This window comes from Aptenodytes patagonicus, chromosome 17 (genome assembly GCF_965638725.1).
Source record: "Aptenodytes patagonicus chromosome 17, bAptPat1.pri.cur, whole genome shotgun sequence".
In the NCBI taxonomy this organism is placed as follows: Eukaryota; Metazoa; Chordata; class Aves; order Sphenisciformes; family Spheniscidae; genus Aptenodytes; species Aptenodytes patagonicus.
In genome coordinates this window covers 1025470-1046170 of record NC_134965.1, presented here as the reverse complement: position 1 = coordinate 1046170, position 20701 = coordinate 1025470, and the positions used below count along the sequence as shown (strand labels likewise).

General features: G+C 48.5%; 1 protein-coding gene across 4 annotated transcripts in view; it reads left to right on the top strand.

The window, feature by feature from the left end:
* MTMR4 (myotubularin related protein 4) overlaps window positions 1-19452 on the top strand; it is a 58350-nt gene extending 38898 nt beyond the window's left edge. For all 4 annotated transcript variants that reach the window (XM_076354309.1, XM_076354310.1, XM_076354311.1 and 1 more), the window contains 12 exons: window positions 4671-4784; window positions 10677-10873; window positions 11135-11263; window positions 11573-11684; window positions 12120-12315; window positions 12789-12974; window positions 13737-13907; window positions 14030-14184; window positions 14549-15794; window positions 16286-16396; window positions 16676-16764; window positions 17180-19452. In XM_076354309.1, the coding sequence (XP_076210424.1) occupies window positions 4671-4784; window positions 10677-10873; window positions 11135-11263; window positions 11573-11684; window positions 12120-12315; window positions 12789-12974; window positions 13737-13907; window positions 14030-14184; window positions 14549-15794; window positions 16286-16396; window positions 16676-16764; window positions 17180-17357 (2884 nt within the window). In that variant the 3' untranslated portion in view covers window positions 17358-19452. The remainder of the gene's footprint in view (window positions 1-4670; window positions 4785-10676; window positions 10874-11134; window positions 11264-11572; window positions 11685-12119; window positions 12316-12788; window positions 12975-13736; window positions 13908-14029; window positions 14185-14548; window positions 15795-16285; window positions 16397-16675; window positions 16765-17179) is intronic.
* Window positions 19453-20701: the final 1249 nt, after the last annotated feature.

The window sequence follows — 20701 nt, the reverse complement described above, 5'->3', positions numbered from 1 at the left end:
AGTGTTGTTAGAGACAGGATACTCCAAGGTAAGGGCTTTGTTCATTGTCTTTCAAGTCTGTTCCGAGATGTCCTTATCTGGAAACTATTATCTTCTTCCTGGCGACAGCCATCGTAAAATTAGAGCAATACAAGCATATAATAACCACTCCTTCGGTCTTGATAAAAGTATACTATTTCAGCATGCAATGATAATAAAATTATTACATGATCTCTCTGTGGTGCTCACATCTTCAGTGATCTGTATAGCCAGAGAAATGGACACGTTCTGGCATTCCCCATCTGGTGCACCCATGCTGTCTGAGATAGGCGTCGTTTCGTATCGGCCTTAATGCTGCTGGGTTCGGTGCACGCGTAGTTCCTTCAAAAAGGAAGAAAAACATTTGCCTTTCCTTCGGTGTGGATGCTCGTTTCCAGCTTTGATCTCTTTACAATTGTGGTTTTATTTATTTTTTACTTTATGAGGAAAAAGCTGTCTGGAGTTCTGCGTTAGACAGCTGATGTTTTCTACTTGTTTCTGTGAGTGCTCTTAATTCATATTTTGTCTTATTTTGTTACGATTCTCTACAAATTTTAATACAATCCTTCGCTTTTATTGGAAAAGTGATAATTAGTGTTCTTGCTTGTATTTGCCTTATGAATGTGTAGACAGTAAGTCTGCAAGGACCGTTAGCGATGAAGCGTGTGTTTTTGCACTCTGCGAAGGAAGATGTCTCTCGCTGGACTGGCTGTTACCTTGGTGGTAAGAAGACGCTTCGTCGGCCCTTGTCCGTAGGCGTGGCTTGTGCCGATTTATGCGTTTGTGATACAGACACCTTTTTCTGGGATCAAACCTCAGGGTTTTGAAAACGTCTCATCCTCTGTTCTGGCTCAGCGTGGTCCCAGGGGTGTTTCAGGCCACTCCTCCGTGACCCACGTTGCTTCGCTGTTGGTCTCTCTTCCACATGACACGTGAGCGTATTGTACTACGCAGGGACAAGCATGGTTCCCCTTAGGATTCCCTTCGTTGTGAAAAATGACCATTGAAGTTCTGCACCATTTCTTATCTTTTCAAGAGCTACTGTTTCGTAAGAGGAGCTTCCTCCAAGTCTTTGGTGAGCCACCTGTTAAAAAAAAAACCACACACACACAAAATTTACAAAAAAACCCTTCTGAAAATCCAAAGCGACTGTCAGCCACGTGAGCTGTATCTGCTCTCTCGGTGATGTTTCCAGCAAACTCTACATACGTGAGGTGCGACCTCCCTCCACAAAAGCCGTGTTGACTCTTCCCAAGTGCACCGTATTTACCCTTGCACCAACTGTGACAGTCAGTTGCTTTGTACAGAAGTCAGACTCCAGTGGTTTCCCACGTTCGCCCCAGAGACCTTTTTACAAAATTGCCACCTTTCATTCCTCTGGCACCCAAGCCAATGTAAGCAATGGCTCACACATCTTGGTTAATCATTCATCTGGCGCGCACCTGGGTTGCTGTAGAAATGTTGAGCATTATCTAGTCCTGGTGATTAGTTACTCCTCGTTCCTAGCAGGTTGTTCTAAAACTTCCCCTGCAGAAGTTTCCACGTTAATCTCTTCTTGTGCCTTGTCCCTTGTGAAACGGGGTTAGGTCTGGCAACTTCTCTGTGGGCTCTTCTGCTGAACGCCAAGGCAACGGTTTTGATTTTCTGCTGTGATCGTGCTGATCTATCAGACCTTCAACTTCGGTAGCAGGCTGATACCTCCGAGATGTTTGAAAAAGGTCTTCAGAGTTTTAATCTTAACGGGTCATTTCTCACAAACTGCACAACGTGTCTCATTTTTACTGTTTTTTAATTCAGGTGCACATTTGGCTCCTCTCATGTCCTTTGGAAACGTTTCCCCTCTTTGAAGGATGTCCTTTTATTTCTAAAATCCTTCTTTTGTTCGCTGTTTAACTCTGCCAGCTCCTTCTGAACTTTTTTGATTCATTTTATATTGCCATTGAGTAGCATTGAATAACCATCACATCATCTGCAAGCTTCCCCCCCCACACCTTTTCTGAAACTGATTGTTACTGTCACGGGAGGCTTGTCCCCTCTAAAAATATTGTTGAATTCTACTGCGTGATGAATACTGTAACAAAGTGATTTTTCAGTTATTCTATTTTGGAGCAGCTTAGGACCAAAGGAAGAGTTATGTACTTTTGTATTATTTGGCTGGTAGGCCAAATAGCTGCTTCCACCAGGAAGCAGCTGATGGCGTCTAAAAATGCCGCCTTTGTCTCATGTCGTATCGTGATGCTTATGCGTTTTATGTGGAAGCAGCACAAGTCTCCCATGGCAATTTCTGCCCTCGCAGCCTTTCTGAATCTCTTCCAGCCTCTCATGGATGTCATTGCTGTCGCTCCAGTGGTTGGTAGTGTAGCCTCAATGCTGTCCTGGTTCTCTTTAGGCTTGGGATTTGAGTCCATGCACATTCTGCATTGCTCGTTGATGCTGGTAACTTAGCCCCACACTTTTACCTTCACATTTTCCTGGAACATACCGTGCTTTGTTCACTAGCTCCGGTCTTCCTACAAAGCTTGTACTCTGAAATTCAGGGTACCACTAATAACCTTCCTTGTATCAAGTTTATAAGATGCTGTTAAACCAACATACTCATTTATCCTGGCTTTTAAGTTCCTCTGCTTTATTTTTTGGAATTCTAGCCTGGAAGCACAGGTCTGTGTGTCTTGACCTCATTGCCTGTTTTTATGCGCCCTGCTTAAACTTGGCTTAACTTCTTGAGGCTATCCTGTTTCCTACCTGAATTTTACTGAATTCTGTCTTACTGTTTTCCTAAGGCTATAGAGTTTTAGTGACTTAACTCCTGGAAGATATGCTCCTGAACCTCTCCTGTATTGACTCTCCCCAATTTTTAGTTCAAGACATCTCCTGTAATGTTTCATCCGAAGAGCCAGGGAACAGATTCTGTTTTCATTTTGATGAAGTCCATTCCTGTATAGACTCAGCTGTTCCAAAAGTTACTCCAGATCTTAATAGGTGCTAACCCTCTTCCACATACCTTTATTCTCAGTCACACTTCAGTGCTTCTTTAATTTCCTGACCAACTTTACACACGGAATCTGAGGCATTTCAGAGATGTCCAAGCCTAGACATCCTACCACAGACATCCTGGTCTTCAGCTTTTTTTTTTTTTTTTTTTTTTTACCTGACAGCTTTAATTTTGCCTCCTGGATTCCTCTTCCTCACCCTGTTGTTTTTATCCCATAGACCAACCTTGCTTTCTGCCTGGGGCTTTCCGAGAAGCTGTCTAGACACTGTGTGAAGTGCCATCTTCTAACGTGGCAGGCAGTTCCTCGCTAGTATCACAAACTAAATAATACTGAGCGCTGTATCGTGCCTATTGCCATCAGTTGGGATAGCCTGGACTCCGGGGAACAGCCGGCCACCCTCTGGAGCTTACCAGCTGGATAGTTTCACCCCCCTCGGTTTGCTTCCCATCTGCCCTGAAACATTCCTTCTAAACGATGTGGGTTATAGCCTAGAGCTAGAGCTGCTCTTTGATGTTCCTTGCCACGTACGGCTTTGTCTGCCTGGGCTGCTGGAGCTCAGCTGGTCCAGCATCCAGGCAGTGCTTTGTCCCTGAAGGCTGCGACCTGCCCTGCCTGCCCTGCGTGCAGCCGTGTGCTGCGAGCGGCAGGGGCAGGATAGTAGCTGCAGGAACCAGGAAGCCCCTGCGCTCCTGGATATTTACGTGCGCTTCATTCTACTTGTATTGCTCTCTCCCCTTCTCCTCAGCACTCTGTTTGGCTGTCCCCCTCTTTCCCCTGGCTCCCCCCTTGCCCTGCTGATAATGTCCTTGCAGTTGGGTCTTTTAACATTTTTCTTGGGACTTAAGCATTTGCAATCCTGTTGCCTCTTCTCCTCTCCCCCACCCTCCCCGGCTGAATTTCCATTTCAGCCAAACTGCTTTACACTTCAGGTTCGTTCAGATGCGGGGCTCCTCTGGCGCTGCAGCTCTGCTCGTTGGAGTTGGGTGCCCCCTGCTATTAGCTGGGCACGCTGTGAGTTTCTTCCCCAGGGGACCGGATTGGTAGGGACTTGTCCATTCCTCTCACCGCTGGCATGTGTTCAGATGTGTGTTAGGAATCTGATTTCTGGCACCCCACCAAACAAGATATTCTTTTAGATCTCCCTCATGTCATTTTATTATAGCATGCACCAAATCACCATTGCCATCTTTCTGGGCAGAGTTATGTCTTCCTTGCAGAGAAATGTGTAAAGCTTATCAGTGGTGACCTGTTTTCTGCAAGGCAGATCATCATTTACCAGAAGCTGTGTGTGTTTCTGGGTTTGCAAGTGCTGCAAGAAAACCAAAGCCCCACATAAATTAATGACTGTTCCCCTAAACCCTCATGAATTCTTAAATCCAGAGGATGTTCCAAAGGCATCCTTGGGAAGTACTGGGCCCAGAGGTGAGGCCTGAGGTGAAAGGAGGTTGTCTTCACTCAGCTCATTCCTGACAGCATTTTTTGGGTCACTTTTCCCACGTTGAGACTGTCCTGAGACAAATAGGAAGAGGAAGAGCCAAAGTCCCGCATGCTGCGTTTGGGGAAATGTGAGCTGCTCCTGCCCTCTCTCTGCACAGCTTCTCTGGTGCAGATTTTTGATTGCCGAGTCCTCATCTTGCCTTTGTGCTTTCTTTTTTCCAGGCTTTGTTCCAGTTATCCCCAGAAGCTGCTGGTCCCTGTCTGGATCACCGATAAGGAGCTAGAGAACGTGGCTTCGTTTAGGTCGTGGAAGAGGATTCCTGTGGTGGTGTACAGGTAAACGCAAAACCAAGGCAGGGCTCTTCCCCAAACCCAGGACAGCTGCCCTTTTCCTCGTAGTCTTGTGCAGGGCGTTGTGAAGGTTAGCGGAGCATGCGTACGGGGCTGTGGAGCAAGGCGTGACAGCGATAGCTGCATCCTGGTCCTCACGCTGTGTATTCCTTTTGCCTCCTACCTGAAAACGTGCTGCGCTCTGGACTCCTTCTCCCAGCACACATACCGGCCTCTCTAGGCAAGCAGTCTGCGACAGTAGCGCAGGGTATTCTCCAGAAGGGAGAAACAACGTTCCAGTAACTGTTGCTTCCTTCCTGCTTTCGGCGAGATCTGAAGATGTGGGTGACTTTAGTCCTATGGGAGATGCAGCGAGAACACTGTGTCAAATTAAGGTTCTCTTTCTTTGAGTTTCAAAACTTTTTCACAGATTGGTACATGCCTCGCTGCTACTTTGAAAAGAAATCTTGGCCAGAATAAGCTTGCTGTATGGCCCTGCTCTCAACTAGGTGTTCAGGCCTGGACATACCTTTTAATACCCAAGTGCAAATTGCTTCTGTTTTGTCCGAGTTCGGAGAGTTTGACAACATTTAGGTAACAGAAGGAAATGGTTGCATGTGGCTGAACTTTGTTGATTCGATAGCTTGTAAACATACAGAGTACCTATTCCCTGGTCAGCCTTCCAAAAATAATCTATGCATGGGGATGCAGGAGGCTAGGCAGCAAATAAAGCGGGGCTTTTCAGGGTGGGGGGTGGTTTCTCATCGAAAATGTCTGCTTAGGAGACTGACGTGTTTGAAACTAACAGGGGACGGGTTGAATAGGTGCACCCAGTCAGTGTGCATGTTTTAACGTACATTATGGTTTCTAGCCTTAGACTCTGTGTTAGCAATTACTAAATCCACATATAAAAAGCTTTGAAAATACAGAGCTACACAACAAAGGACAACCCTGGGAAGTACAAAAGCCAGGAAACAAAACCAGTGAATTTACATGTACCTTAACTCTACATCTTCATGTTACGTGGTTTGCTGTTAGATGCTGGCAAAACACAGCGTATTACTTCTAGAAGAACTAAATTCTACGGCAGAGTAATAATGAGTGCTGCTTATGGTGTGGAGCCTTTCCCTCTTTGTAGCCAAGTCAGCTAAGAAGTTAATTGTATTTGTGATTACTTTTGCTAAAAATGGCCTGGCGCGGGAGACTGTCCCAGTGTGCCTCCCTACCCGAGGGCAAACCCGTGTCTTTTTGCTACTCTAACAATTATTTTCATCCTCGCTTTGTAATATCACTGTAATGGTACCCAGTAATTTACAAGCTGAGCTGCAACCCTTTGCAGCCTGGGATTAGATTAGGAGATGCTGACAAGTGATGTTACAAGATGGGACAAGTGCTTGCACATATGTGTATCTCATTTTCATCCACTCTTTCACCTTTGCCCTCAAGATTGAAGTCATTTGGCCAGGAGGGTCCGCGAGGGCCATGGCTGTTTCTGGAGTGCCTTGTGCTGTATGGAAGGGGAAAGGAAGAAATGAAAAGCCTCACACTCAGCTCCTCCTCATCACTCATAGTTCAGGAGAGAGTGGACAAGTGGGCTCGGGTGTGTGCATCCCAGGGACTTGGTAACCACAGGACTGTTTGGTAGGCTTCGGAGCTTTTGGAGAACAAGGCTGAATTCATTGGGTCACGGTCACAGATCTGTAAAACATGACACCAAAAGTATCACGTTATCAGTTTTCTTTAAAAAAGTATAATTTATCTGTTAAGCAAAGCAGAAATTCAGGTCTCCATCTCTGAGCCCTTAGTGGAGATGCACAGTAGAGATGCAGGAGCCTCCAGGCACAATTCGCTTTTAAAACAATGCAAAGCATGCAATTAATTATTTAGCTGACTGCAGAGGCAGACGGGCATTGTATGCCAGCCGCTCCTCGCTATTACTCCGTCTACACAGCCACCTTCAGAAGACCTTGGGACTATGTTAGCAAGAGAGCTCCTCACAGACGCTCAGCATCACCTTTGCCCGTGTTCGTGCTGCAGCGTGACAGCGGCTGTCAGGGAAGCTGCGGGCAAACAGCGGACGTTGCTCCAGCCCCATGGCCGAGCGCTTGGTCTCAGGCTTTCAGATCATGCCGGAGCGAGCCAGGAGTTTAACCCAGAGACTCAGGAAATGAAAGCACTCACATACACGCATCTCAGTTGGGAACCTTTAGGTGACAGCTCTGCAAACCCTCTCTCAGGTCTTTCTTGTGTTTTAAGCTAAGCTGCTTGGGTTGCATAGCGGATGAGCACTCTTATGGCCAGAAAATAACAGAGAGGGGACTTGAGAGATATTAGTTGATGCTTTCTGGATGATTGTTATGGGTTAAATGGCATGTACTGACAATATCAGATGTGCTCTAGCCTTGTGCTCTGAATGAATCTGGGAGTAAAAGCTCAACTGATAAACTACAAAGGCACCTCATACTCCAGCTTTGGATTCTGAAAGGGTCTCGAGTCATTAAAACTAAACTGAGGATCCCTAAAGAATAATTTTGTCCACATAAGTTAAAACACTGTGGCACCTTATGCCATTCCAGTTTCAAGAAAGGAGCTTTTTTCTTTGAGGAAAACCCTCAAAAAAAATCCCCAGTAAGAAAAGAACTGAAATGCTTCATATGCTCGTGCTGGGGAGATTAGCAAGAGAACGCAGAGTCAAGCTAGGTATGGGTGCTCCCCTGACCTGGGAAGCTCATTGCAAGCTCAGTTGTGGTTTTGATTCGTCCGCTGGCACCTGCTACACTTTCTGCTTGCTGATGGACTAATGCTCATCGATACTGGCCGTATTTCCTTGTGTTTGTTGGCATGTCACTATGTCTCTTGAAACTGGCTACCTCAAGGCCAACCTCTGCCCAGCGTTTGTTGCGGTGCTGAGAAGCCTGCGCTACCAAGAAGTTTTCTGAATTTAATATGACTTTTTGGCAGTGTTTGTAGTATTGCATTAAGCAGGCTACCTCTGACTTCAAGTGGCCTACACAGCTAAACTCTTTTTCTACCCTCTGCGCCCCAAAACAGTGCCATCGCATCCAAACAGCCTGTTGGGAGCAGTCCCTGGCACAGCACCTGCGTTTCCCAAAAACGTGCTCAGGCGCTGTCTGGGAAAGCGCCGATTGGCACAAACTGTGGGTGTGCTAACAAACAAGCCTGGATGATCACAGGCTGGCGCTTAAGTCCACGCCTTGGCTCTGTTTCATTTACTAGTATAAACAAAGCCTTTGCTGCTGTATTAACCATCCTTGAGTGATCCTGAAGACAAGAATAGATCTCCTGGGAGTGACTGCTCTGTAAGTCACCTTGCAGAACAAAACAGCAGCAGAGGAGGGCACCGAAAGAAAAAGGACGTCACAGTATCTTGACTTAGCTGAACATGTGGAAGTCTTTAGTTTAAAGTCTTCATCAGTATTATCTATGAGATGTCATTAACAATAATACATTTTCTGCATTTATTGGTAAGTTGCCTCAGGAGAATAAGGGGCCCTTGTCTTTGAGAAGCAAAATCGTTCCTGCAAACTGCAGTAGCTGCTGGTGAGATACTGTGCGCCACTGTTAGGAGTTCAAAGCCTCGATGCATTTTTCTTGGTGTTCTGCCTTACGGCAAATAACATGAACGGCCACTGTCATCCTCTGGAACAGCAGAGCCCCTCATAGCGGGGTGGCATGAGCAAAAGAGAGACCTTCAAGAGGGCTTTTAATAGCCGTCACTGGCAGCTAAACGGCCTTTGGGTGATGGGTTGAGGCTTGTGCTAGTGCGCTTTAGGATCTAGTGCTATGTCCCCCACTTTGCCACCAGTGCAACTTTTTCAGAGGTGTTGACCTACAAACAAAAAAATAATACTTGGATGTGGTTTGTCAGGTGCTTTATCTACATCTTTGTTCTCACTCCAGCTCACCTTCAGAGAGGTGCTGCGTGAGGGGTGGTGGGATAGGGAGGGGCAAGCACTGTTGTTGTGAAGAACTGAGGTGCGGGGCTGTCCAGTTTATTACCCTGTCTCCAGGAAGGGCCAGGCACCAGGATTAGCGTCTCGGGGAAGTGTAACAAACGGGACAGGCATGCAGGCATTCCTTCCTGGTGCATCTTTGGAGCAGCCGGTATCTTAGATTTCCTACAACAGATATTCAGGAGAATGTGTGATTGTGTTTCATGGTCACTTGGTGGACCCACCTTCCATGACTTTAATGTATTTTGGAACGAATTTATACTTCCACATTGCGCTGTGGCAGTGAGTCCACTGTCTGTTTTGTTTGTTGTCCAAAATATCCTTCTTGTTTTTCTTAAACGTATGGCGTGACCATTCCAGTGCTTGTTTGTGTTTCTATTGGGAAAAACAAGACTAATCTTCCAAGCTCACTTTTTTGTATCTTTCATGACCTTTTATGCCTCTCATCCATACTTGTCCTTCGCTCGTGGTGGGGAGTTGTTTCCTACTTAAGTTGTCCCTGTAGCGAAGCTCTTCTGTACCTCTGATTGTCCTTACCACCCTTCTCTGGAGGTTTGAGTGCTACGTTATCCTTTTTGAGATGGATCAGTGAGAAATTTGTGTCATTTTGAAGATGCGTAAGATGTGATGCCATGATATTTTCTGTCTTATTCTTTTCCAAATAACTGCTAGCACATTCTTAACCTTTTTGCTTCTCTTGAGCCTTGAGCTGAGGGTTTTTGAGAGCTCCACAGTGACTTCGAAGTCTTTGAGATTTGGCCGCTGATTTGTACCGAACTGCCCTGTGTCATAGCTGGGGTTACATTTTGCTCATCTGTAAATACTTTTCATTTATTAATACTAAATTTCATACTCTATCACCCAGTATCACGAGATCCTTCGCAACTTTTTCCAGACAGCCATAGACTCTCCTGGATAATCCTGTATCACCAGCAACTTTGTCACCTAATGGTCCCTTCCCTTTTCCAGGCCATTTGTGAATGACTCGGCTAGCGTGTTCATGTGAAATATGAACACTTCTTCCTACTTCAGGCCTTCTGCCAGGCGTCAGTAAGCAACAGCCAGGGTAGGGTTCACATTTTGGGGGTTGTTAATAAACAGGCTCAGGCCTCCACCCAGAAAGTAACCAGTCTGATGCTGAGCAAGCTAGTCTTTCTGACTTCCAAGTGATAAGTGAAATGGTTTAACAACCGGTACATACTTTAAGGGAAGGGAAAAAAAGAAAGAATAGGAGAACAGAACAGTATTAAAATAAGTAACTATTACTTTCCCAAAGTACAACCATAATTATTTAAAGTTCTCCTCTCTGGTTTAATATATAAATATTTGCCTATCTATATACAATAATACATACTTCATATATTATATATTTATAGATAATAATATATATTTATATGTTATTGTAAATAAAAATAGTTTAGTAGAGTAATGGCTAGAACAGCTGGCAGCTTCCCCCTTGCTGCAGAAACTCCCCACTTGTCTCAGTGGTAGTCGAGTCCCAGGGCGCAGCCGTCGATCCTCGAGGTGAGGCCCTACGAGCTGCAGCTGACCCCGGAGCTGCCGCCGTCCCCTGGCACCGGTTGTTCCCGACAGCCGCTCCTGCAGGCACCGCAGTGACCTGCTCCTCTGCAATCTCGTTTTGCCAGCCGTTCCAGCTCCATTAGCTGCTCCTGCGCTACTCACAGCCATCTTCTGTTCCTCGCCGTTGTGATGCGAGTGACAGCCTCCGTGTCACTGCTTTTGTTATGAATAATGGTTATTTGAAATGCCCTGCCCCGCTGTTTCACTGCGTGAATGCAAGAATCGATGCAGTAGACAAAGCAGCGAGGAGGGTTGCACAGGTGCTGACTGTATGTAGGTGACATTTGCTGGGGTTGTTCCCCACCTTTCCGGGGGCTTCATTAGGCTCTCGCTTCCTTTCCAGACATGTGCGCAATGGGGCGGTGATTGCACGCTGCAGCCAGCCCGAAATCAGCTGGTGGGGCTGGCGAAATGCCGACGACGAGTATCTTGTGACATCTATTGCCAAAGCCTGTGCCTTGAACCCTGGAGTGAAGGTGTCTGGTGGCATGCCGCACAATGGGAGCAGCGACGGCAGCGAGGCCTGCGATGCCGACTTCGGTGAGACAGCTCGCTCCCTTCCACTCTCTCCTAAACCTGTGAATTATTTAGTGCTTCCTACACCTAACTGTTGCTGTTGCTGCTCACGGGGCTGTTACAATGCAAGGTCTAAACCCGATATCCAGATGGGCCCTGTCACGCCGTGACTGCAGTGTGTGGGACGGGTCTCTGGGCTCCTTCATGGCCAGTGTTGGGTGGCACTGGAGGCCTGTCGTAGGAGGGAGGGAGGTGCCGAGAGCTCAGTCCGTGCTGTCTCTGCAGACTCGTCCCTGACCGCGTGTTCAGGTGTGGAGAACGCAGGAACTCCTCAGAAGCTGCTGATTCTTGATGCCAGGTCCTACACTGCAGCTGTGGCCAACAGAGCGAAGGGAGGCGGCTGCGAATGTGAAGGTACAGAGGGCTAAGCACATCCCAGAACGTCTTCCCCTTGGACCTGCCTTGTTGAGTGGGTCCCAGAGCGCAGCTGGGGGCTGGGTCAGCATTTTGGTGCTCAGTCTCTGGGAGCACGTTCCCCTTCTCACTCGTGCAAAGTCCATTATTCCAGATACATCACTGCTGGCCCGCAAGGCTTTTGTAGAAAAACTGCCTACCTGGAGACCAGAAATGGTGCTGTGAGGGGACAGCTAAACCAAGTGTATGGAGGCAGTTGCTGCGGTGGCAGCAGCTCTCTCTGAATGTTCCTGTCTCTGTTGTGTTCAGAGTATTACCCAAACTGTGAAGTCGTGTTCATGGGCATGGCCAACATCCACTCCATCCGGAACAGTTTCCAGTATCTGCGTGCTGTCTGCAGTCAGGTGCCAGACCCCAGCAAGTAAGTGACTGTTCTCTAGCTGAGTTTGACGCCATATCTGTCAATGTCCTGGGGGTTTTTCCCCTCCCTTTTCCTTTTTCCTATCCCAGGTTTCTGCCTCAGAAAATGGAGAGATAGGAAGGTGCGCACAGTGCTTGAATGCTGCTTGTTTTGATCCCTGGTAATCCAGAAGGGATTGCAGCACTCCCTCAGTGTTGCTTGGTTGTGTGTGTCCTCTGAGGGTTTCTAAAACGTGGCTGTATCTGGGAAGTATTGAAATTAAGGGTTGGATTCTTTGCACTTATTCTCAGGCTGGCTGGCTCCTCTTGAACGTGTTTTAGAAAAGACTGATTTTCATTGAGAACTCCAAAAAGACTTAGCTTAAAATATATCTTCCCCCCCCCCCCCCACTGGAGAGCTAAGCAACCATTTTCTTGCTTTTTGCACACCTTCTAGCTGGCTTTCAGCCCTGGAGAGTACCAAGTGGCTGCAGCACCTTTCTGTCATGCTGAAGGCAGCAGTGCTGGTCTCCAGTGCGGTTGACAGAGAAGGGCGCCCAGTGCTGGTTCACTGCTCAGACGGCTGGGACAGGACTCCACAGATTGTAGCACTGGCAAAGATTCTTCTGGACCCTTACTACAGGACCATGGAGGTATGAGTTGTGCTATGCTGCTGTTTCGTGTCTGTTAAAAGGCAGCTTTTGTCTCGGAGTCTCTGGAGAAAGGAGCAGGATCGCGTTTGGCAATAAGCTTAGTGGCATTTCAGAGCTACTGTTGTGGGTGTTGGGTTTTTCCATGTTCTCTTCCTGCCCGTTTTCGGTGAACGGTGCCTTGCTGCTCTGCCCGGCTTGGTGAAGTACTGTGGTAAATAACCCCTTGTGTTCAAGGTTCAGCTGCTTTCCTACTCTTAATTGTGCATATTCTCCAAGCTGTTAGTTTGTGTTTGGAAACCTCTGACGTTCAGGTAGCTTTGCTCCCAAACCAAGCACCGGTGCAGCCTCCTTTCCAGCCCTTCAGAAGTCCTGAGTTTGCCTGGCACTGCTGGCAGACGGGGCTTGCCTTGTCCTGCTGCGTGCCTACAGCAAAGTGTCTGCAGTTAGTTTGGTTTCTTTTCTTTTATTCACAGGGCTTCCAGGTGCTTGTTGAGTCAGATTGGCTGGATTTTGGTCACAAGTTTGGTGATCGCTGTGGTCACCAGGAGAAGGTGGAAGATCAGAACGAGCAGTGCCCAGTTTTTCTCCAGTGGCTGGATGCTGTTCATCAACTTCTGAAGCAATTTCCTTGCCTCTTTGAATTTAACGAAGCTTTTTTGGTAAGAATACGCGTGCAAACATCTCTTTATCCCTTCCCAGATGTGAGCAGAGGCAGAGGGAAGGCCATGGCATTTTGCAGTGTTGTAGTTGAAAGAAAACAAAAATTGAATTCTGTAAAAATGGCAAAGTGTCTGGGTAGTGCTCGGGCGCTCTGCTGGCATTCCTGACATACCTTCACTGTGTGGGTCCAGCCTTGCCCTTCAGCTGCGGTATTTTGACCTGGTTCTGTGTGTGTGTGATGCTTCTGCCGGCCTCTGTTTAGCTGCTTGCAATTTCCTCCTCCTCCCAGTGGGTACGGCAGGCTCAGAGTACCTAGCAGATTGCACAGTGATGAAAGGTTTATGTTCTCTGGTTTCTTTGAATCACTTCTTCTCCGGGTCCCTTTCTAGCCCAGTGAATTCAGATACCATCAGCAGCACTATTTTGATTAAAAGCCTGATTTCCATATCTCAGAGCAATAGGAGTCTGAAACATTTAAAAAAAAAAAAAAAATTAGGGGAACGATAGCTATTAATCTCTGTCTTATCAAATAGGGTTATAGAGGGATGGGTGTGGCATCAGTTGACTGTTGCTTTCACTTGAAGTGGTCCCCGTTGCTCTCCCCTCTGTCCTGCCCTGTGTGGCAGACAGGACAGCAGTAGTGTCGCCGGCTGGGTAGGAAGCGCGTGAGCCATCCCGGAGGAGTGGAAGACGTTTCCCCTGCAGACAGGAGACACCGTTTCCCAATGGCCCTGACAATTGTTCCCCTTCTGATGCTGCAGGTGAAGCTGGTGCAGCACACGTATTCCTGCCTCTATGGGACCTTCCTTGGGAACAGCCCCTGCGAGCGAGAGATGCACAACATCTACAAGCGTACCTGCTCCGTGTGGTCCCTCCTGCGGGCTGGCAATAAGAACTTCCACAATCTTCTCTATATGCCAGGGTCCGAGCAGGTCAGTAGAGCTCCTGGCCCAGCTTTCCAGGCTCTCCGCCTGCCGGGCACCAGGGACTGTGTGGGGAGAGGTTGGAGGGGTTTCCTTTTGCGTTCATCTCTGATTGTAAGTGGTTGCTGCAGGTGCTACATCCAGTGTGCCACGTGCGAGCGCTGCATGTCTGGACAGCAGTGTATCTCCCAGCTTCCTCGCCGCACCCTCTGGGACAGGATGACATGGACATTTACCCACCCCCTGGATCTCAGAGTCAGGAGTTCAGCGGCAGATGTTTGGACAGGTAAGAGCCTAGATCCCCAGGCCCAGGTTGCCTCCTGCCCACCAGGCCTTCTTTCCCTCCTTGCTCGTCGTAGTTCCTCTGTTTTACCTGTTGTTCACATCTTTCCTGTGGAGAGTAAGAGCTCTGTAGCATTGTCCCAGCCACTTGGAGAAGAATGTGTACAGCTCCCTGCTGCACCTAAAAAGGCAGGCTGCGGAGGCCACGCTAGTGCTGTGCATTTCAGCTCGTGTTGCTGCAACGCCCCTCCCCACCCACCCCATGATCTGTAATTGGGAACATTTCCCTTCCCTCATCTCAGTTTTGACTGAAATGAGGGAAGTTTCAGGAGTTCTGTTGCGAGACTCGCTTTGGTTTTGGGTTCTAGATTACCAAAGACAAGATCTATGGATGACCTGCTCTCAGCCTGCGACTCCAGCAGCCCGCTGACCCGCACGTCTAGTGATCCAAACCTGAATAACCACTGTCAGGAAGTCCGGGTGGGCCTGGAAGCCCGGCATGCCACCGCTGAGGGAGCCGAGCTGCACTTGGGCGAAGGCAGTGCGGTGGGTGCAGGAGAGGCACGGCAGGTGGAGGAGCAAGAGGAGAACGCTCCCCTGCAAGCCAACAGCGCTTGTAGCAGCCGTGCTGAGCACGAAGGGCATAGCAAGCAACTGAGCAGCTGGGCTTCTGTGTCAGCAAGCAGTGTCTCTCCGGAGGCAGAAAAGGGAAACGGAACATACACGGAGGAACTGGATAGCACGTGTCCAGCTCCAAATCCTTCCAGACAGGAAAATGTTGACAGGGTTTCCACCAGTTCCGGAAAGCAGTTAGAAACCGGTCCCCAGGAACCTTTGAAGGCTACTGGCATGGTGTCCAGTGGAGGAGGCTGCCCCAAGAGAAACACCGCCTGCCAAGACATTCCCAGCCAGGAGCCCCTGGCACCAAGCACCCCTTGTCAGGACATCCCAGGCCCTGCCCCAGGCGTCCCCTGCCAGGATGAAGACAACGGCAAAGGCGATGCTGGAAGGAGCGTGCCCTGCAAGGAGCCTGGCTGGTTGGGGAGAGTCCCGCTGGAGCAATGGCGCAAGCCCATTTCCCAGAGCCAAAGCAGCGAGTTCTCCTTCCTGGGGTCCAACTGGGACAGTTTTCAAGGAATGGTGACATCGCTCCCCAACGGGGAGCCTGCACCCAGACACCTCCTCTCCTATGGCTGCTGTAGCAAGAGGTTGAGCAGCAAACCTCTGCGGGCACCATGCCTATGCCTCAGTGGCCAGTGGTCTGCCAGAGAAGGTGCGAAACCGTCACTCTGCGCTGGCCACGTCGGCACGCATTTTGCAGGTGTCGCAGGGAAGCCCAGCCGTTTGTGGCTACCCTGCCACCTGAAACAAGCGTCTGGTCCCAAGCACGTGCCGCCAAAATGTCCTTCCCCTGTGCCTCCTCTCTACCTGGACGATGACGGGCTCCCCTTCCCCACGGATGTGATTCAGCACAGGCTGCGGCAGATCGAGGCCAGCTACAAGCAGGAGGTGGAGCAGCTGCGCAGGCAGGTGCGAGAGCTGCAGCTGCGCCTGGACATCCGCCACTTCTGCGCCCCTCCGGCCGAGCCTCCGATGGACTACGAGGATGACTTTGTAAGTAACTGCCTCTAACACCCCAAACTCTGGCAGTGTGGCTCCTGGCCAGCGGTGGTCCCTGCACCCCCATTCGCACTGCCCTCTCCAACCCACAGTTCGCACTCTTGGAGTGGATAGTTAAGATTGTTCCTATGTTTCATAGAATCATTAAGGTTGGAAAAGACCTCTAAGATCATTGAGTCCAATCGTCAACCCAATACCACCATGCCCACTAAACCATGTCCCTAAGCGAAACATGTCCCTGTTTCCTCAGTCCTGTTCCACTCCTGTCCATGTGGTGTGTCCTCATGCCACCCAGAGGTCTCTCTGCTTCCTGAGGGCTAAGCAATGGCTCCTACACAGTCATGAATGTTTTACATCCTTGTATGGGGAGCTGTGGAGCCACCCCCATGCCCCTCACAAGCACTGAGTGTGGCTGGAGCAGGGAGTGCCCTTGACTCTGCGATTGAGGCAGCTGAGGGGATTTGTGACTTTGTCTCTTTTTGCAGACATGTCTGAAGGAATCGGATGGCAGCGACACTGAGGATTTCTGTTCCGATCATAGTGAAGACTGTTTGTCGGAAGCGAGCTGGGAGCCTGTTGATAAGAAGGAGACTGAGGTATGTGTCCTGTTACAGCAGCAGGAGAGAATGTTTCTTTCCTGGCAGCTAACTTTGGTGGTTACAGCAGCAGAGAGTGGGCTGGAAGCAAGGCAGAGAGCAGCCACCCTTGCCCTTTAACGCATCCTCTGCTGCTGCAGTGTCCGAGAGAAGGGGACCTGTGGGATGGGCTCGCTCTGGGCTAGCCTGTTGTGGCCCCAAACCTGTGCTGGGGTCCTGAGGGCCTGGTCTGTGTGGTGTTACAAACTGAAAGCTGATGAGGGCTGGTGTTTGCCCTAGGTCACGCGGTGGGTTCCAGACCACATGGCCTCGCATTGTTTTAACTGCGATTGTGAATTCTGGCTGGCCAAACGGAGGCATCACTGCAGGTAAGTGATATTATCGCTGTAGTTCCACTCTTCTTCTCAGCCTGTTTCTCGTGAACCTCACAAAATGCTTGTCTGCGATGTTCGTTCATTCCCTCCAGCTCCCAGGAGAAAGTTTTAGGTCTTTCCTTTATTTGCCAGGCCTCATAAATTCCCTGCAGATTTCCATTCTACATTGTTCTTGTTTCTGTTTTTCCAGGGCCTTTGATCTTTCTCTTGGGTAGTAATGCCCGTTAGTTCCTTTTTAGTGCTAGCCACTTAGCTTGCCCTGGAGACCACAGTACACGTTTTAAGAAATATGTTGACAAGTCATAAGTAAGGCTGGTACTTTGCCCCTGAACTGGATCCTTTGCGCTTGCTGAAGTTTTGCGGTGGTGTTCCCAGCTCTCTCTTCACTGCTTTTCTTGCTCCTTGACAGGAACTGTGGGAACGTGTTTTGTGCTGGTTGCTGCCATCTGAAGTTGCCCATCCCTGATCAGCAGTTGTACGACCCTGTCCTCGTGTGTAACTCCTGTTATGACCACATCCAAGTGTCTCGTGCCAGGGAGCTCATGAGCCAACATCTGAAGAAACCCATCGCCACAGCTTCCAGCTGAATGCCAGACAAGGGACCTGTCTACGCCCAGCCTTTTCTCTCATGGGTTTGAAGGGTGACTCTGCCTCCACTGTAATTGTGAAGGCCGTTGGTGCCACACTTGAACACCAAGCTTGAATGCACTGTCTTCAGCAGTCTTGCTATCAGCGTGGAGCAGAGGAGCTCAGATTAGAGAGTATGGTGTGTGTCCCCACTCTGGTACCGGTGGGCCCGTACGTTGTAGTCTGACGACCCAGGGCTAAAGAGGGGATTGCAACCTCTTTCTTTTGTGGGCTGGAGAGCGATGTTTTCACAGATATTGCCTGTGCAAAGTACCCCCAAAGCAATAGAAAGGCATGTTTAGAACCAACCCCCCCTAAAGGCAGGCTGCTGTACGAGAAGAAAGAGGGCAGACTCCAGGTGGTACCGTGTGCTTTGGAAGGGCCTCAGCCTGGAGCAGTTCTGTAGATTCTCTTTCCATGAGTGTGATTTGCGATCAGCTTGGTGAACAAGACTCACTAGCCATCACTAATTGACTTTCTCTTATGCGTTGAAGAGAAATTCATTCTGGCTGAAAACGGGCCGAGCAGATCTTGCCCGTTTTCACGCTCCGCTAGGATTGGTGAACGCACTTGACTTTGCCCCTGCCCCCCAACACTGCGGGGAGACGGGAGATTGGCTTTTTCACTTCTGCTCTGCCCGTCTGCTTTGTCTGCGGTCGTGTCACAGCCTGGTGCTAACACAGGAGTGGCACCCTGATCCTCTCCTGGCATGGAAACAGAACTCGTGTTCCTGTGTTGCTCCTCCTCCCCTTTTCTGCCCTCAGCTCTCCACTTCCTACTGCTCTTTATCCTGAAAACTTGATACCTTGAGGGTATAGGCCATAATGTGTTGTTTTACCTCCTGGAATGTGCTGTCTGGTGTATGTGAGGGTTTCAGTCCAAATGCTGCTATATATTTCTGTGCACTTAATGTAACCCGAAGAAGGGAGAACGAAGCATCGATACCAAAATGGGGGTGGGGAAGGACACTGGCTGACATAGACACTACAGTCTGTGCTTTTCACTTTAGGATGTACAGCCGAGCTACAGTGATAAACACGACGTGTGGCATCTGTTCAGTGGTGGAAACAATCTCTCTGACTTGCCCCAGCGCTACCTAAAATGCCTCTTGAATTTGACTTCTTTTTTGTCTCCTGTACAGTGGTCAAAGTTCAGAGTTGCCAACTTGTAATTGCCTCTCTACTTCTTCTTTAAACTAGAGAGCAGGAATCCCAATTCATTCTAAGGAAAAGGAACTGGGTTTAGAAAGAAAGAAAGGTTTAGAAAGAAAGTGGGCTTCAGGTGGGCTTTTAATCCCTAGACCCCTCGGGGAGTATCCATCCTGCCTCCTTTCTAAGAAATCTGTGGATGTTAATGAGGAAGAAGAGTTTGAAAGTGGGGCATTTCTTTGCAGAAGTGCAGGTTTTCTTTCCAGCTAAATGAAAATGTCCGATATATTCTGCACCTCATGAGCTGAGACTTTGTATGTGGGGGGAAGGACCGGTGAGGACATTTGGCCTACTAACAAGGCAAAGTACTTTACGCTGTTGCGGTCTCCCAAGTTTTTTGCTAATGGTTTGTCATCTCCGTCGGAGGGAATGGAATAATGACCCTTTCCTGCACTTTGATATGTCAGCCTCTGGTTTTGTAAATCCCAATAGTGCAAGCAAAGCTAGCATCATCTGAAGACCCTGTACTTACTTGGACTCTGCTTCTTTTCCGTACTGGGAACAACCAATATGGCTTTGGGAAGAGAAGGCACCTTGCTTCAGATTCTCCCCTGCCTTCTACCTTGCAGTCATTGCCAGACATGGAAGAGTGACCGCTGGGCTGGCAGAAGAAACTGGATTTGCTCCTGTTCTGCACGTGTTGGAATGGCTGCAAGCAATAAGGAAGCCAGTAACTAGGTACTCCTGGCCCTTCCGTTCAGGCCATTAGTCCAAACTGCTTTTAGCTCGTGTGAGTTTCAGCGTCACAATGTGCTGGCCAAAAACTCTAAAATCAGTTCAATAGCATTGTGACAAACAAAATGTGCTGTACAACTCAATACAGTCGAAATAAAATCTCTATATTAGTGCTGCTGTGTTTGGACCCATTCTTTAGTTTGTGGTGAATTCTTCTTGTACAGGGCTCTGCAGGCGGCTGTTACTTGCTACCTTTTCCCTTGATTTAAGGTACGTTAGGAATTTAATATCCCCTCTCACAAGTAAGAATCAAGGGTAGGACACAAAGCACCCTGTGCTATGGTCTTCTACCCCGAGGCCCTCTGCTCTCTCCCGAACAAACCTGCAGCTGCCCAGGATACCAGCCCCTTCCAGCCTCTCCCATAATGACTCGGTGAGGGATTTTTCTTTTCCAAAGAGCAGCTGTGAGGCAGGAGTCGCTAGCTTTTCACCAACACATTTATACCACTTTTTGCCTGGTAGGCTGTGTGGATGTGTTCCTCTATGCAGGATGACGGATGGGGACTGTTGTGCTGGTGTGCCAAGGGTGATGCAGGTAAGTTTGTGGTGGAGCTGGAGAGAATCTTTCAGAAAGCCTGTCCTCAATTTAAAGCATCCAGGGATCTTAAAATTGAGCAGATCCCTGGTAAACTACTCCCATAGTTCGGGTCAGTGTTCGTGTCAGACAGGTAGTACCTAAACGCTTTGTAGTATTAGAAATGTTAGGAGCAAGAGAGCTTGTCGCATTTAAAAATTAACCATTGCTCCTGAAACGCTCACACAGAAGAAGGTCATCTTTGGAGGCAGTGTTGCTGAATATTAATCATGAACGATGCTTTTACAAGAAAGGACAGTCTACTGATTAACTTCCAGGCTCTCTGGTCTTAACAGTTCCAATGTCATCCTGATGGGCAGTGGAAGGCTGGCTGCTGGACTGTTGCATGACCCTTTGGCTTCTCCTCACCAGCTGGGACAATGCTTCAGCAGAATTTCCCCCTGTGCATTCAAAGCTGAATTCAAAGGCATTTTGCTTGAGACACTCATGACTTGTAATGTCAGGCTGGCCACGCCAGCAAAGGGCACTGAACGCTCATGATTATTGAGCACAGAACAAAGCATTATCACTTAAAGAATATAAAGCCATAATTTGCCAACACGTTCACCCTGAGGTAATCTATACGTGCGCTGAAATGTGTCTAAACCTGGCACAAACAGCGAGATCAAAGCCTTCCCCTATCAGTGCACTAACTGCCGTGAATTCTTAGCAAATTAACAACCGGAACTGCTTATGATGTACTATAATATCTCATCAGCCACCGAACAAAACATAGATTTAGGTGTAGCGAGAAGCCAGGTCAAGCTTGTGATGGTTGGTATTATTC